Raw genomic sequence first — 17,691 nt, 5'->3', positions numbered from 1 at the left:
TTGTGTAGCTGAAGAGCCGAGCTGCCCGAGCGCTACTGGCTTCACGGTTTGCCGGGCAGCCCCCAGACCTCCAGACCCGCTGCGCCCCCGGCTGGGCGCTTCCCCTCCTGGGCTCCGGCTGTGCTGGGGAAGCGCCTGGCCAGGGGCACAGGGTCTGGAGGTCTGGGGCCTGCCTGGCAAACCATGAAGCCGGTAGCGCTCAGGCAGCTGTTTCGCGTGGCTGGGAGGGAGGAGGGTGAATGCGGGGCGCTCAGGGGAGGGGGCAGAGTTGGGGCGGGGACTTTGGGGGAAGGGGCGGAGTTGGGGTGGGGACTTTGGAGAAGGGGTGGAGTTGGGGCGGGGGCAGGGCCAGGGCCCCGTGGAGTGTCCTCTTTTTTAAAACCTTAAATATGGTAACCCTATGGGAAGTAGAGACTGCCCGGAGCCGGAGGTGCACTGGGGTCCAGCCAGGGGGCAGAGACGAGTCCTCGGCGGGCAGGTCTAGAGGAGCAATTGGTGGGTGGGGGGAGCCAGCAGGGTCTCGGGGCGCAGTTCAAGCCAAGCAGGCTGCGGCCCCTTCTATGCATGAGCCCAGCTCCATGGCACCACTGTAAACCCGGACTGTCTGCAGGCTGAGAAGCACAAAACACCAGTGCAGTTTTCCTGATGTTGCTGGCTTGCGGGGACTAGGAACAGACCAGGCTCGGAGGTGAACTACAATGCCTGATCGCTCACGGATACTGAAGACTCTTTGTAGTGTTTCTGAGTGGGCTGGGGCCCAAAGGGCCTGGTATACTACGAAGTTAAAATTTGAGTTGCCTTTAATAGCAGCTGGGAATGAAATGCCATTTGTAGCATGATTATTAATATATATACACACCATCAATCAGCCTTGCAAAACTGTCATGAAATGTATCAGGCTAAACCTGTGAACAAACATTTGTATGGTACTGCTTCCCCACTCCCCCACCCCCCGATAAAACTGCTTCCCCAGGGGTAACATTTCTGCAAGGCTGATAATTAGCTGGTGCGTTGAGAGACGATACAGAGGTAGAATTGCACACGCGTCAAACATAACGTTTTAAACTTCAGTTGTTTTTTAACCTGCTGTGTGTTAAAAAAAAGTTTGAATAATTTTTTAATAATGCAAAAAATATATATTTCTTTTCCTGCTTGCTTTCATTCCGAAGTGGCTGGAACGATTTCCCCTCAGACTTTCCAACGGACTTGCTCATGACCTGAGATCAGGGCCGCACAGAGGATTCAGGGGGCCTGGGGCAAAGTGGGGGGAGCTGCGGCGCTTGTACTCACCCGGCGACGGTCCGGGTCTTTGGCGGCATTTCGGCAGCGGGGGGCCCTTCAGTTGCTCTGCGTCTTCGGCAGCACTGAAGGACCCACCGCTGAAGACCCGGAGCAACTGAAGGGTCCCCCGCCGCCGACCTGTACTGCCGCCGGGCCAGGGCTCGCGGGGCCCCTGCGAGGCCTGGGGCAAATTCCCCCACTTGCCCCCCCTCTGGGCGGCCCTGCCTGAGATCAAATGTAACATGCCAGTTGTGTTGCCTTCTAGTGGCAAAAGTCTACTACTGCACCAGCTAAAGAAGTTGCACCTGTACTGCAAGCAGTGGTAATGCCCGCTTGCATAGCTGAAAATCCTGTGACTGGGGCTGTTACTCCAATGTGGGGAATTATAATAAAAAAGAAATATTTTTTCAGAATGCAATGAGCGACTGCAGAGAGGTTTCAAATAAAAGTTCCTTTGCAAGCCTAACTATACAATATCGCTCACTACATCTGATACCTGCAATCTATGCCTGTGCACACACACATTTTGTTTCATGTACAGAAAAAAGGGGCTGAACATACATTGGATTAAACCCACATAGCAATTGCCCTACTTCATCTCTACAACTACCTACCAAAGAGCTCCCTGTAAATAAACACAGTCACGTACATAGATATAGCACCTTTTCTCCTGCAGGGATTGCCAAACTATAGCGAGTAGTAATCTGAAATGCAGCCACCTCTAGAGTGGAACAAAGCAGCTACTTAACAGTCACACAACAACAGTAAAGGTCAGGAAGTGAAGGCTAATGTATCTAATTGAAACTGCATCAGAAACTGAAGGAAGCACACTGTCATGAAATGTAAGGATTATAATTTGCCCAGAACACTGGGTTTAACACCAGTGTAAAGTGCCAAGGGATCTTTAATGACGCAGGGTGCAGAATATAGTTTTAGACCTCATCTGAAAGCACAGTGCAGAGGCTGGGGTTAGTATTGACCCCTAACCTCAAATACTATTTCCTGCAGTACCTGGCATTTCCTCAGAGTCTCCCATCTATTTAACACCACATAACACAACCCAGCTTAGCTTGTGAGGTCCCTGTCCAAGGTGGCCAGGCCTCTAAGGAATAACAGCATGTTCCCACTCACATGTGCAGCCTCCATCCCCCTGAAGTGAGGCATCCTTGCTGCTGAACTGGCTCCTTCCTCTGCTCGGCACACTCAGCGCTGCTGACAGTGCAATGAAGTCCTTCCTTTCATTCTTAATACGTCTGACAAGCTGAGGCACTTGGGTTAATGAATCTCCAGTAAACACAACACCAGCTGCTTTCAAGCCACAGATAAAGGGGAAAGGAATCTAGGAAGGGAGGGATGAACAGGGGCTCCCTGAGATTTATACAAGGGCAAATTGGCCAAAAAGCAGTGATCATTTGAGCCCAGTGGCTGGAGAAGACAATTGCTGTCTAAGGGACAGGGCCGGCTCCAGGCACCAGCGCAGGAAGCAGGTGCTTGGGGCGGCCAATGGAAAGGGGCGGCACGTCCGGGTCTTTGGTGGCGGGTCCCTCAGTCCCTCTTGGAGAGAAGGACTGGCTGCCGAATTGTTGCCGAAGAATGAAGCGGCGCGGTAGAGCACCCGCCGAAGTGCCGCCAATCGAGGCTTTTTTTCTTTTTTTCCCTCTCTTTGCCACTTGGGGTGGCAAAAAAGCTGGAGCCGGCCCTGCTAAGGGAAAAACTACGCTGCTCTCCAGCCCCAATACCATGGACTGGACTGTGACCCTGAGCGTGGTGGGTTAGCTCAGTGGCTCTGGCACATTCCTGTGTGTGTGGTGAATGGGCCAGATGCTGCAGCAGAGCAGGGACATAGGGGTCACAGGTTTTCCTTTTTAGAATCAGTCCATTCTCACTTGCCTCTGCTCAGGGATAATTCTTGCTCAAGACCTTGATCTCTCTCCTCCACCTCCCCTGCCAGCTCTGCAGCATGCCTCTTGTTCCTCCTCAGGGGAACGTAATCACAAGAGCTCACCCCACATTCCCAAAAAACTTCAAAAGGTGCAAATTCACGACCTGCCTCCTCCCCACCCCCACATCGAGAAGGAAATATGGGCTCTCATGGCTAGCTCTTTTGGAAGGGAACATACTCCACCTCATCCCAAGGCCCACTGCAACATGATAGGGAACTTTGGCAGCTGACCCAAATCATTAGACAGCACTAAACACCCAGGCCCCTGTGCTGTCTGTGGAAAGCACCAGCTCTCCTCCAAGGATTGAGATCAGACCCCTTGGAAAGCATACAAGGAGGAAAGAAAGCTGCTTCCTGGGGAGACCACATTCCAGGGCATAGAAGTGAAGGAGATTTTCTAAAAAGCTGGGGACTGGTTGGTTGCATTTCTCGGTGTCTGCTGGCAGTGGGGAGAGGTTATCCTGCAAGGGTCCCACTGCAATACCTGGCAAATGGCAAAGGTACCACATTCCCTTGCTAAATGTTCACAGAGACTAAGATCCGGGCTTAGGAGATGGAGGTGGAGGGACTAAGCAGATGAAGAGGGCAGAGTTCTCAGTCCTGGAGAGCAGGAAAATCATCAATTGGAGTTTTGGAACCCTGTGGCTGGACCCTTCGATATCTTTTGGGAAGTCCTCTGTGAAGGATCGCCTCAGCCCAACATCCCAGCACCCTTTTTTTGCCTCGGGATGACTGGATAGGACTCCCTTTGGAGCCCATCAGCACATCTCCTACACTGGCCACGAGGGTCACTGCAGAATGACTCAAGATGCCATCTCCCAGAGGCCTGGGGAGTGAGCGGTTGGCTCCAGCACTGGAAGATGGGTCTCTTGGACAGTAAGGTAGAGCACTGAACACAGGCCTCCCCACTGGGTGTGAGGGGGAAGCCAGGCCTCAGACATTTTGGGGGGCCAAGCATCGCAGAAGGTGTTGGGCAGGTGATACACTGAGTTGATTTAGCTACATGCTATTGTCCAGAGAAGCCTAAATTTATGATAAAGTCATCAGAGAGGGCGGGGTGAGGGCATGTGTGCTGGTGACTCTACACCTGAGACAGGTCAGTGTACCTCTTCTGTGCCCTTGGAGTAGCAAGCAGACTGGGTGTGCCTCAGAGGAAAGAGTGTCACCTCACTGAATCTCCTCAGCATGCAATGATGCACACCCCCCTCCAACTCCCCCACAGGTACAGCTAACATTATTCTTCGGTGGAAGGGGTGAGAGCAAGATAGATCTAGAGCTGTTTCCAGCTGTAACAAGGTCAACATGGCTCCTACTTGGCTAGCCTATGGGAGACTTTGCTCCTGAGTTCACTTGGAACAGCAGATGCCTACACACCACGTCACCCCCAGGCCAAGCCATGGCTGCGGTAGGGAGCAGGATGGATCTGGCTGGAACAGGGTCAGAGCCAAGAGGCAACTCTCCTGAGACATTGGCTTTATTCCTTCATGGTGGCAGCATGAACTCCATGAAGAAGAAATCCCAACTTTCTCCCTACCTGCACCCTCTTCCCCAGCAGCCAACAGAAGTGAAAACCAGAATGATCCCCTCTTTGGGATCCAGCCACCTGCTCTGCCCAGTCACCCAGGAGCTTTAGTGCCCATTCCATCCCCTGGTTCCTCTGATTGTTACTCTGGTGAAGGGAACCCAGCTGCCCCCCTTGCACCTCCCTTGTGGCTAATACATCCTGGGAACCACAAGTCCTTGGAGCTCAAGGCAGCAGCTGCAATTTCAGATCCATTCAGAGGGCACAAGGGTTGGAGACTAAGCGAGGCCTGTGATTTGGGGTGGGGAAGTGTAAAGGGTGCAAATCCATGCCTCTCCCCACAGTCTGAAAGGAAATAGGAGTTTGGGGCGGGGAAGGCTAAAAATAGAATGAAGAAAGAAGTAAGTTAGTTAGCCAAAAAAATCTGAGAGGAGATCCTCGCCCCAAGGCTGCTGCAGCTCCCACTCCAATGTCCACTGACTGACAAGTGCTGTCCGCATGTCACCACCCTGCCAGCTCCATCCCACTGAGAAGCTTTTGTTTGCAGCCTCGGCTCCATCATCAGAGTTTGTGCACCCAGTGGTGGGAAGTGAGAGACGCAGAGAGAGAAGCACCTGGGAGCGTTCGGTGGCCGGTGCTGCAGTTGGATCAACCCAGGGTTTTTCCACCACTCAGTACAATCCAGATGATGGGTCCACTCCACTGTTGTCTTCTTTGGACGTGGCAGGAGGACACAGCAAGTGGGGGAAGGAGTGCGGTGTGGATTAAAGCAAATCACACATAGACAATTGAATACATGGAAGTCTGGAAGATGCGGATGGAGACACTGAAGCACATGCAGCATAGAGTGAGAGTCTATGGCCAACCAGCACGCGGGAGGTGAGCTGCCCCAAATGGAGGCAGGTGGGATGTTACCGTAGGGGCGCTGCAGCTGGTACACGGTAGCCAGAGCCAGCAGGATAAAGGTGGAACACGGAGAGCCAAAAGGGGAGCGCTGCGGTACACTGTCTCCTAAGCTGTGGGCTCTGCAGTAAAGAAGGTAACAGTTCTGGTAGAAATTTGTGCTTTAATATATATATATTTTTGTTTAAAACAAAGTTCCCACTTCCCTGAGGAAGTCCTGTCAGATGTTCCCAAGGAAACATGGGGAGGGGGAGTTTCCTCCTTCATTTGTTCTTTACATTTTTGTCATTCCCATTTTTCTTCATTCCTTCTTGTGTGATTGTTTTCTTCCTTCCTCTCTCTCTTTCTCTCTCTCTCATTTTCTGTTTTTTATTTTTATTTTTTTTAGACATTATGACTTTCTTGAGGAATCCACCAGGTTCTGAGCAGATCCCTTTGTGTGGTCATGCTTGTCAGTCTTTGGTAACGTATGGACACTTTTGTGTGCCAGTGAGGAGGGGGAGGAAGAGGAGCAGAGGTGGTTGAGTAGGAAAGGAGCAGGAATGTCTTGGCCAGAAGACAGGAACGCTCGCTTGCCATCATCTGAGCAGCACATAAAGGAAAAAAGTCAGTGGCCCACCGAGAGAAGACCTGTGCAGGGTTGGGACGCCGTTCCCTGGAAGGGCGACTGCTGCAGGCCAGAGAGAGAGAGAGAGAGAGAGAGAGAGAGAGATTGGTTATGGAAAACAGACATACCCTGTAGAGCAAGTCAACCAACATCAGTGCCAGCTGGCACCATAGGAAATTGCAAGCTCCACATACACGGGATACCTGCTGTCTCACCCTCTTTCTTGGGGATCCAGTTGAGACTGTAGCTGGGACTAAGCTCGTGGGACACCAGCATTCGTGCTCAGGGACAGAAGTCAAGGAAAAACCAATGTCCCTCTTTCCCAGTGCAACGTGGCATGAAACTGGCTATTATAGTACAGCCATGGCTTCACATCCTACAGCCAGGAGGGAAGGGTCCCTCTTTAGACACCTCTCATGTCAGGAAGATATTGTCAAACTGGAGAGGCTTAGCGAAGAGGACCGCAAATGATCATGGGACTAGAGGGGTGTATTTCTGAGTGAAGATGAAAGAACTAAATCTTTCTTGCCAAAACAATGACTGAGGGTGATCTGAGATCCACCTACATGTATGTGAAAGGTGCATTTCCTAAGGAACGAGAGAGATTGTTCAGCGTGGGATGGTGAAATGAAGCCAAGTAAAATGTAGGCTGAATATCAGAACACATTTCCTGACCATAACACTCATTAGGCTGGGGAACTGTCTCCCGAGGGAAAAGGCACATTGCTAAGGACATTTAGAATGAGACTGAACACGCAACTCCAGCGTATGCTCTAGGGAACAGTCCTGCCTGGGCCTCAGAGATGGACTAAATAGGCCCCAATACAGCTACTTCTGTCCAATCTTGAAATTCTAGGGTTCTCGGGTTAGCTGGCACCCTCAGTTCTGATGCAGTCTGTCCCTCATTGGAGGACTTGAGCCTTAAAAGCTCAAAGAAGATCTACCCTCTTTCCAAGGCTACTCAAATGACTAGTGTTAGCCAGCTCCACTGGTACAGGATCTGTGATGCCTCATAAGCCTCTCCAGAAATAGTGATCTTGCAACTGCCCAATACCCTGGCCAGACCTTGGCATATTAATACAGAGTTCAGTGCCCAGTTGCAGGCTTCTGACCAGCTAGCAGGTCCAGCAACACCATCCATATGGATTCTGGTTCATTCTTTAAGGTCATGTTGACTCTGGACTGTTAATTGCCAGTTCAGGAGTTAAAGGTTCTGGAGCAACCGAACAGCAATGTCCTACCCTATCCGGGTTTTAACCGATCAGGCAACTAAACACTCCTTCCCTTTCCTGTTGGAAGGCTTTGCTTTAATAATGTGTCATCATATACTGAGCAGTAAGCCAAATACTTCCCCATAAAACCCTCCACACCCTCCAACTCAACCCTCCCCCACAGACCCAACAGACATCCAACACCCACCCTACATACCACCCACCCAACACAACCCCCCACAGATCCAACACCCACCCAAAGCAACCTCCCCCACACCCAACTGACATCCAGCAGTCACCCTACATGCCACCCATCCAACACAACCTCCCTTACACCCAACCAACACCTACCCTACACACTGTCCACCCAACACAAACACCTACACAGACCCAACTGACATCTAACAATCCTCCCAAAACCCACACAGATCTAGCTGATATCCAACACCCCACAACATACCAGACACCCAACTCTACATACTCCCATTGCACAAGCATTCACTCAGACCCAACTAACATCCAACACCCACCCTACACAAACCCAACCAACATACCCTCAACTCAAACACCCACACAGACCCCATTGACAACAAACACCCACCCAACACACCACCCACCTCCCCAGCGCACACACCAACCCACTCACACCAAGCAACACTGACGTAAAAACACCACAGACACAAACATCCCACTAACACTCACCCAGTGACACACACCATGTACTTATACTTACACATGCTCCCTCTCTGTTCACCGATACATGCTCATATCAATGCATCAGATCCCCCCACACCCCTTCTTCCTCTAGCTGCCCCCCCAGGTGCCCACTCACACGCATACTCAAGCCTGCTCACGCACTCACCTTTATTTGGGCCAATCGACTTCCTTGGGCAGTCTCCCCTTTTCAGAGTGACATCGTCAATGGCAATGTCCCCCTCATAGCTTGTGCCGCGGACGCCTTCAAAGATGATCTGCGGATCAGAGACACTGAACAGTGAGGGGGGCTGCCCCGAGGCAGGGAATGGCTTCACTGACAGGCCAGGCCCATGTATACAGAACAGGTAGGACACAGGTTGACACGTCCACAGACGCCAGCTGCCCAGCACAGGTGCCATGACCGTGAGGGGGTTCCACCCCCAGCCCAGGGTTCCAGGCTCCTGTAGCCCACTGGTCCCCCCCCTGAACAGTCTCTGTTCCCTACAGCCACTTGGCTGCCCCCTGGCTGAGCCCCCTGAGCGGGATTTGTTGCTCTCCCAGCCCTCTGGTCACTCCCCCACAGCCCCTTGGCTGTTCCCCATGGGGCTCTTCTCCCACTCCAACCCCCCAGCTGCCTGAGCGTGGGGTTCCTTGTGCTTATCACCTGCCATGCCTGCACTGTGCAGAGGGTAACTCTCCTGAGTGCCCTTGGGCAGGCCAGTGAGGGACCTAGTGTCACCAAAGCACTGGGGTGGGAGTAAGTTGAACTGGGTCAGCCCCTGCTCCCCAAAGATAGGAGACAGCGATTCCCACTCCACCTCGCCTGCATCTCCATTTGGGGGCTGTAGGGCTCCCCTCCCTATGCCCCCCACCCTGGTCGGGAATCATGAAGAGACTGGCTCCTTCCTTCTCAGAGCCTGTCATTCATCAGCCTGAGCTCCCTCTTCTGTTCCCATGGTTACCAAACTCTACCAGCAGCCCAGGGGCAGAGACTCAATCACTACTTGCTGGCGGCAGGGGGACACAATTGGTGCCAGCTCTCACCCACTGAGGAGAGGGGTAAAACCCAGCTTCTGGCTTGTCCCCTCTTCCCCCCCACCTCTACTAGTCCTGCATGGCCACTATAGTCCCTGCCCAGCTACCCTGGAGATAGGGTGACCACATGTCCAGATTTTATAGGGACAGTCCCAATTTTGTTTTTTTTCCCTTATATTACCTATTACCCCTCCACCCCCTGCCCCGGTTTTTTACACCTACCTGGACAGAGCTCACACAGCCTGCTCGCCACTCAGCACCGTGCTGCACTCAGACTCTTATTTGTGATTTTATAGCACCCCAAAGTATAGGCACTTCACGCCTATACAACAAATCAGTGCACACAGACTCAGCACTCACAAGCAACCCTACAAACCAACCCAGCATGCAGGGCCTTGCATTAAGCACCCTACAACAACTAGTGGGTGCACAACCCTGATCTCACTAGCCCCAAAAGAGTGCCAAGCCCAGTGCTCACAAGCAACCCTACAACAAGAAACTAGTGTGCATGGCTCCAGAGCTCACAACCCTGCCCCGAACAACAAGCTCACAAGTACTACAGTAACAGCCCAGTGCACAGATCCAGCATTCACAAACAACCCTGCAGTATCAGACCAGTTCCCAGGCCAGTGCTCGCCTCAACCGCAGATTGATAGTAACAAATCTGTGCTTGTGCATGATGGAATTAGGCAAGAGGTTTGCAGAGGCATGAAACCCCATTCTCCTTCCTTCCTGAAACTGGCTGTGACTTTTAGTACACTCCCTCCCCACAAGCTTGGGAGTGGGGAACTGCCCTGTGCCCTCCCGTGTACCATACATACCCTGTGTCCGTTCCCTGTTAGGGAACGCGTAACTGCAGGGTTGTTCTGGTGATGGCTCTTCCTGCGCATAGCATGCACCCGAGGGGTGAGGGGGGCAGCTCTAGTGCCTGTTTACCTGAAAGGGTCCTGGAGGGCTGATGGGGACATGTGCTTGTTTCCACTCGTTTCCTTTGTTCTCACTGAGCGACCAGACTTGGGTGTCAATGGCCCGTTTGTTCTGCACACGAACCAGAAGATTCAAGGAGCCTGCAAGAAAGAAACTGGACACTGGAGGCCTGGGTCAGGCTCCATCAGCTTGCAGGTGTCCCAGAAAGTCCTGCTGAAACTGGGGCATTAAGGACCCTATGTCAATGGCTCAACAGAGCTGTCCAATGATTTCAACAAGGGTTAGTTGCCTATATCTTTGAAGATCTGGGCCACAGAGACCCCCCGGGGCAGGACTATGCTCCTAGAGCAAAAAGACAGAAGGGGATGGGGACCAGGGAGGTCTTGAATAGAATTGTGGCATCTCCAGCCCCCATACTGAAGGGCTGGGCTGAAGCCACTGCTGATCTTCCATGACTAAAAAATAAAAAGCCAGCATGTTTGTGGCCTCCACACCCAGAGGTGTCATATCTGAGAGCAGGGAGGCGATAATACCCTCGATCTATGTGTCTCTGGTTCGACTGCGGCTGGGCTGCTGTGTTCTGACCTGGGTACTTCACTCTCAGAGGCATCAGCCACAGGGCAGGGAGGGAGCAGTCCCTTTCCATACAGCTCTGGTCACACTGCACCTAGGAGCATTTCATATGTGGCATCCAAGTCTCAGAGGTAGGCTGGCATGCAACAGCAGATGTCTCTCTCTCTCTAGTTGTGGAAGGACCCCATCGGGGGGCTGCACTGTCAGAAAGCTATCAATAAGTTGGAGGACGTTCAGGGATGTGTAATCAAGATGATGAAATGTTTAGACTCGGAATGGCTGACTCACAAGGAAAGGTTAAAAGCATGAAATATCTGTAACTTGGTTAACACACCACTACGGGCACAGTGGCACTGCAGCCAGGAGGAAGCCTCCCAGCCCAGGTAGACAGACACGGACTAGCTTGGCTTGAGTGAGTGCGCTAAAAATAGCAGCATGGATGTTGCAGCTCCAGTAAAGATGTGAGCTCCCCACCTGAGCTCAGACCCAGAGGTTGGGTGGGCCTGGGAGACTGAGCCGCAACAGCGATGCTGCTGTTTTTAGCAAAACTGTGCAAATCTTCTACTTAGGCTGGGAGGATAGTTCCCAGGTGCAGTGTAGACATACACTAATGGGGAAGGGAGAGAGATTGCCTAGAAATGGCCAAAGGGTGTCAGCATTAATGGGGAAGAGGGATTGCTCAGGGAGGTCCAAGGGACTGGTAGTAGGAGTTATGGGATTAAACCAAACAAGCTGAACAGCAAGAAAAAGTTCCCAACATGGTGAGACACAAGACTGTGGAACAGTCTCCAAGGAGAAGGAAAGGAAACCCCATGTCTGGAGTTATTCAAACATCACCTTGGGTTTAAGCCAGGACTGGTGAGAAGGCAGGATGGTTCGGCTGACCTAACAGTCCATCTCTGATTCCTAGGAGGTGAATTTGAACAAGCGAGGGGAAAAAAATCCTTTGAATGGTAAGAGCAGATCCTTTCCCCGGAGGTGCCCATTTTGCACTTGGATTGACACCATGAGCCGAGGTGACATGTGACACAGCACATCGCTCTCTGGAGAGGTCAGCTGGCGTCGCGTGACCTTGGGAAGACGGAGATAAGTGAACCCGGGCTCTCCTCCGTGAAAACACGGAGCCTGGAATGAGGGAAGTCACTGTGGGAGTCTTTAGCAAAAGACAGCTTTTAGCCACGGGCATCCTTATGTCCTCCCTGCCCGCTGGCCTCAGAAACTCCCAGTGAAGGAATGTCTGATTGAAGAAGAATGAAGCTTGAATCTCATTGAGGCCGTAGGGTGAATTGATGGTCCAAGCAGGAACTAAATAACCCCATAGATCAATGTCAATGAGACTATGTTGAGCGCAGCTAATTACAGCCACCAGAGCTGGGAAGGTGAGAGGTGCAGAGAGAGGAAAGAATTAGCATGAAGCTGCCAGTGAGCGAGGATTAAAAACAGCCATCCTCTATTCTAACCTCATTCAGTGACTGACGCTAGGATCTGCCATGCAAGAGCCTGGCTGAGCAGCCAGAGGTGGGACAAATCGTTCCGTAAATGGACTTTGGTGCCCTAGGAAAAAAGAGAAGGCAAAACGGAAAGAGACTAAGAGGAGCATCTGGAATGTGAATTGGTGCCAACTATGCACTGACTGTGAACTCCTGATCAAGGATCAAACCAATCCTGAGCACACTGCTGACTGTCAACTCCAGGCCTCTGCTCTGCAGTAACAGGGGAAAAGGAGCAAGGCTCTTACCTTTTGCCTAACAAATAATAATACTAATAAATAAATAAATAAATGAAATATAATAATAGTTAATACACACTTCCCAGGTGAGGATCTCAGAGCACTTTACAAACATCAATGAAGCCTCACAACATCCCTGCGAGGTGGATCAATATCACTAGCCCCAGTCTACAGAGGAGGAAACTGAGTCACAGAGAAGCTAAGTCACTTGCCCAAGATTAAGTTACAAATCAGTGTTAGAGCTGCGAAGAGAACCCAAGTCTGCTGACTCCTAGCCCCGTGCTCTAATTACTAACCCACGCTGCCTCTCTGAGCGTGCCTAGAAAGACATTCCCCTTGCTGGTCTCAGTGACTATGGCCTTCTGCTCGCTACTCTGATGGATTCATAGGGCCATGTTCAGACATGGCAAAAAGAGTGCAAGCCCTTTGAAATCAGCAGGGTGGCAGCTACTTACGCCAGCTCTTGATCTGGCTCAGAGCCATAGAAATGAAAGATTTGGAAGATTTATGAGGCCTTAGAGTCCATTCCTTTGCTCAGTCAGTGCTGGTTTGTTTCCTATAATGCTCTCCAGGTCCAGCCTAGCTTAAACGACTCGTGACGGGAGTACCTCCTCTTGGCAATAAACCCTTGGCTCTGGCCTCCAGATGGGACCATCTGGTATTGTTGGTCCTGGACTATAAAAAGCAGTACAGCTTCCATTCCAGTGTAACAGCTGGGTATACTTTAGCTGGAAGATAGGTGGCATGGTGGAGCTTCACTGGGATGACAGTGGTGCCTCCTGCTCCACCCCACCCCTCATCTTCTGCTGGGGCAGCATGGTGGCATGACACACACAGACACCCTCTGCTGGGATTGTGGGGGACTGAAGATTCTTTCTTCCCAGACCAGACCCCAGCTTACTTGAAGAGATGGAACAACAGGCTGAGAAGGTAGATCCCAGCCAGCCTGAAGATCAGCAAAGGCAGGCCTGCTCTATGCCACCCCAGCAGATGGGCTGTGAACATATGTGGCCTAATGCCAACAAGCTTCTGCCTAGCACCAGGAAGGCACCAGGAGAGGGCCCTGTGTCATGATCCAGGCTGATCTTGCCCCGAGTGCTGGATGTGATCAATGGAGCCCACGGTGCATGGCCTCATGCTTTCTAGGATATTCCTCTGAAAACAAACTCTGCGAGCAGGACCCAGCTGAGATCCACAAAGTCCTGACCAATGATCACATGCAGCTCTGGAGACTACGCACCTCTGTGTAACAGGAGCCTTCTCTCATCCCTACTAATCCTCCTTGCTCCCTACATAATTTTCAACCCCCTGATAAATACTTCAGATGGGTTCAGGTCAAGCCAAACACCTTATGCTTGTAAGGGGACCAAATGTTCCTCTCCTAGAACAGAGGTTGCATATCGAACCAGTTGTTTATAAAGGCTGCCTCACAGCTCCAGGTGGGCATTCCCCAGTAGCAGACACTGTACAGTTCCTGGGGTAAGGAAGGATATGCTGGTGGTTACAGCACAGGACAGGGAATCAGGACTCCTGGGTTCTATTCCCAGCTCTATCCCTCTATGACTTGCTGTGTGAGCTTGAGCAAGTTACTCGCTCTGTGCTTCAGTTTTCCCATCTGTGAAATAGGGATGATGATATTAACTCACTTCACAGAGGAGGATTATGAGGATTAATTAATACTTTACAAATGCTTTGTGATCCTTGGATGGAAGATGCTAGTGAGTGGGAGAGTAGTAATTAGACTGACTTTCCAATGGCTCCACATAGGAGAAAAATCTAACTGGGAGATGCCTCCAGTCCTCAGCTCAAAGCCATCAGAGATCATAGAATCATAGAATATCAGGGTTGGAAGGGACCTCAGAAGGTCATCTAGTCCAACCCCCTACTCAAAGCAGGACCAATCCCCAGACAGATTTTTACCCCAGTTCCATAAATGGCCCCCTCGAGGATTGAACTCACAACCCTGGGTTTAGCAGGCCAATGCGCAACCCACTGAGCTGTCCCTTCCCCCCGTCTGCAGCAATATGAAGCAACAGAAACAGCTACAAGAATAGCTGATGGTAGTTTTTGTTTAGAGCCATTTTGGGCTTTTTCATAAACATGACTTAACAAATTACACCTGTGTGACAGCACGGGCGTTCAGCCACTTGTAACAATGTAAAGTTATCATGTGAAGTGAGGGGAAATACAGTCAGTTCCTTATCTAGCGCTTCCTTTTGGGACATACCAAGATGGGCAAGTTCTGTTCTATTCATTCCCTGGGGGCCAGTGCAGGATGGCTGCCTGTAGTTAGAGCAGGGCAGGAAACATTTTTCCTATCCTATGAGAATTTTTGACATTTTCCCATCTCAAATTGAGATGCAAAGTTGAAATCTCGAAAACTTTCACAAACAGAAAATCTGAAAAGGTTTTTGATTCAGGTCAATCAAAATGTTTAGATAATTTTGAAAGGTTGTTTTGATTCTGACATTTTCCCTTTTTTTAAAGTGTAGATTTACTAATAGTGCCAAACAAAAAGTTGTTTCTACTCAAAACCCCCAAACCTTCTGGTTCAACAAGCTCAAAATTATTTTTGTTACCAAAAATGCATTGAGTCAAGTGCTTCGCTGACTCTGACCCTGGTTCACAAATTGTCTTGGTCTCAGTGAATCAGCATTTTTCAGCAAAAAATGTTTTGCTGAAAAAATTCCTGACCAGCTGTACCTGCAATCGATCCTCCAACCTGGTTTTATTTTACGTTGATGTACAGTTTCTCATTTAGAAATCCACATCCTTACTGGTAGTTTTGTTGCCTCTTTTCATTCCCCCACCTCCTCCCCATCTGACTGCTGTTTGCCCTTTCCTCAAAACACCTGCTAGTGATACACAGATAAGGGGAGGCCAGGTGTCTGTCACTAGAGTTCTGCAGCAGGTCGGAGCCCATAGTGACAGAGCGACACAGAGGAAATCCCTGGGCACTGCCAGTCTCATTGGTATCACCCTCCAATGGGGCGATCTTGATACAGATAACAAATAAAATACCATTTCATCTTTTCTAATCAGAGGGGAAAATAAAGGCCTGTAATAAGTGAGGAGGAATCAATTACTGTGCGAGTAAGCTGTGCCTTCTGCTGGTTCCTTTAAGCCCAGAGATGGCATTTCAGAAGAGTGGCGTGTACACAAAAGAGCACCAGCTGGGATGCCAGATACAGTAACCCAAGGGGATGCTGCTAAATGTTACCTGCTTGCAGGATGAAAAGGTCTTATTTCCGTTGCCATGGGATAGAAACTTCACTCTGTCGGAACTGCAACAAAAGTTAGGAACAGCTGGCACGGGTGGGCCAGTGAGCCAGGGAATGGAGGCGGGCACAGCACCCGAGGACAGGCTCAACCCTGGGAACAATGGCAGCTTAAGCCGCAGTGTGGCATTTTCCACAGTGGTTTTAAGCAACAGAGTCGTACAGCGAGACTAACATACTGACCAAAGGGATTATAGATCTAAAAAGTGTGGCTGGAAGGAAGCAAAGTAACTGAGAGATGAGGTCTGCCTAGGAAAAGGAGGACAGTATGGTGAGTGGAGAGATACCCACAGAGTAGTATGCATAATACTGTATCCCTAGCTTGATGGAGTGGAGCGTGAAGCCAGGTGGTGTTTGGGATCACAGCGCAGACCTGGATTAGCTGTAGGCGGGGGTACAGTTTCGGATTCAATGGTGCTGAAACTCAGAACAGATGTTCCTGTAATATTCCAGCCCCAAAAGGTGGAAATCTCATGAGATCAGCTGTTCACAGGCGATTTCGGCTGCATCCAGACTGCAGCCAGAAATTAGACTTGGGTCCAACTTCAAACCAATCAGGTCTGGGGATTCAAATCCAAAAACCACCTCAGAAATTCAAAAGGGGTTTGGATTCTAGGTTAGATAAACAGAGATGTAAATAAGGGAGTGATCTACCATGCGGTAGATGTACAGGGTAGAGACAGATACGCTACAGCTTTGTAGAGCCAACTGTAAGCCTAACACGAGGGCCACAGATCCTGACCCAGCCCAGAGAGACGAAGCCCTTCCTCCTGTAACCAGGCCTCTGATTCCGGACACGGTTGTTTATTTTAACACAGCTGATCATAAAGCAAGCCCAAAGCTCAGAGCAGGCAAATCCCTGGAGCGAGCTAAAGCCCTCAAAAGGAACCTATTACTGTTCATAATCCCGGGAACAAATACAGGCCTTTCTCTCTCTCATTTAAATGAATGCTAATGAAAAGCAATCAGCGGCAGGCTTGTGTTCTCAATTATGGTGCTGTGGCGGAAAGTTACCACTCAGAGGTGAGACACAGAGTGGGGAAAACGATCATATTGGTGATGGAGGGAGAGAAATACTATCAAGCTGCACTGAGCTGTAATTTATAGGAATGTAATTTGTCTCTGTGCCATGATAAGAGGTATTTACTCTTCCATTGTCTCTAATGATGCTTTGTATAGCAACATATGTGTAATAAACACAATTACAGGCTCTCAACAGCCTCCCAATCCTGCTTGCTCAACGCTTCGGTTCACTCCTATTTTAGTAGATGGGATTCCATCCAAGCTCTCTCGAGCCCTAGTCCTGTCTGTTGGATCACTCACACCAGACTCAAGAGTTCATTGCAGACAAGACCCTTCTGCATAGTGAGACTCAGCAATTTTACAGAGGGCAGGCTCAGTAGCTAATGAATACTGGTGCAACTGACTGCTGGCTACATGTGGGAAAGTGCTACCACAGTCTATAGTCAGTCAGAGAAAAAATATGAATCTCCAAGCACTTTGCATGCATTAATGAGTTAACCTAGGGTTACCATATTTGAACATTCAAAAAGGAGGACACTCCATGGGGGGTGTTGGCCCCGCCCACAGTCCACCCCTGTTCCTCCCACGCTCCACCCCAGGTCACGCCCCCTCCCTGCTCGGCCCCACCACTGCACTCCTCCTCACCCCCTGGCCCGCCGCTGGCTTGCTGCATCCCTCCTCAGTCCCCCACCCACCGCTCGCCTCCTCCCACCTGCCACTCACCTCCTCACCTCCCCATGCCTGCCCCGAGAACCCCCACCTGCTGCTGGCTCGCCGCTTCTTGCCTCCTCAGACCTGCCTGCCTACCCACCCGTAGGTGGCTCCCTCGGAGCTCCCTCTTCAACTCCTGCTGCCCACCACTGGCCTTTTCACACACCCTCCCCCACCTGCTGCTGGCTCACCGCCCGGACAAAAGAAAGTTTATTTAAGAATGAGGATTTAACTAGAAACAAGAGTGATAGAA

At 50.6% G+C, this 17,691-nt stretch overlaps 1 protein-coding gene across 3 annotated transcripts in view; it reads right to left on the bottom strand.

The window, feature by feature from the left end:
• Positions 1–338: 338 nt before the first annotated feature.
• Positions 339–17,691, bottom strand: part of MDGA1 (MAM domain containing glycosylphosphatidylinositol anchor 1) — a 200,230-nt gene continuing 182,877 nt past the window's right edge. For 2 of the 3 annotated variants that reach the window (XM_054021452.1, XM_054021454.1), the window contains 3 exons: positions 10,134–10,264; positions 8,329–8,437; positions 339–6,318 (listed from right to left, as the gene is read on the bottom strand). In XM_054021452.1, coding sequence (XP_053877427.1) covers positions 6,227–6,318; positions 8,329–8,437; positions 10,134–10,264 — 332 coding nt within the window. In that variant the 3' untranslated portion in view covers positions 339–6,226. The remainder of the gene's footprint in view (positions 6,319–8,328; positions 8,438–10,133; positions 10,265–17,691) is intronic. The other variant, XM_054021453.1, reaches the window with a different exon arrangement.

The sequence above is a fragment of the Malaclemys terrapin genome, chromosome 3, assembly GCF_027887155.1.
Source record: "Malaclemys terrapin pileata isolate rMalTer1 chromosome 3, rMalTer1.hap1, whole genome shotgun sequence".
Classification (NCBI taxonomy): Eukaryota; Metazoa; Chordata; order Testudines; family Emydidae; genus Malaclemys; species Malaclemys terrapin.
Note: the sequence above shows the minus strand (reverse complement) of the source record. Positions and strands in the feature narration are given on the sequence as shown.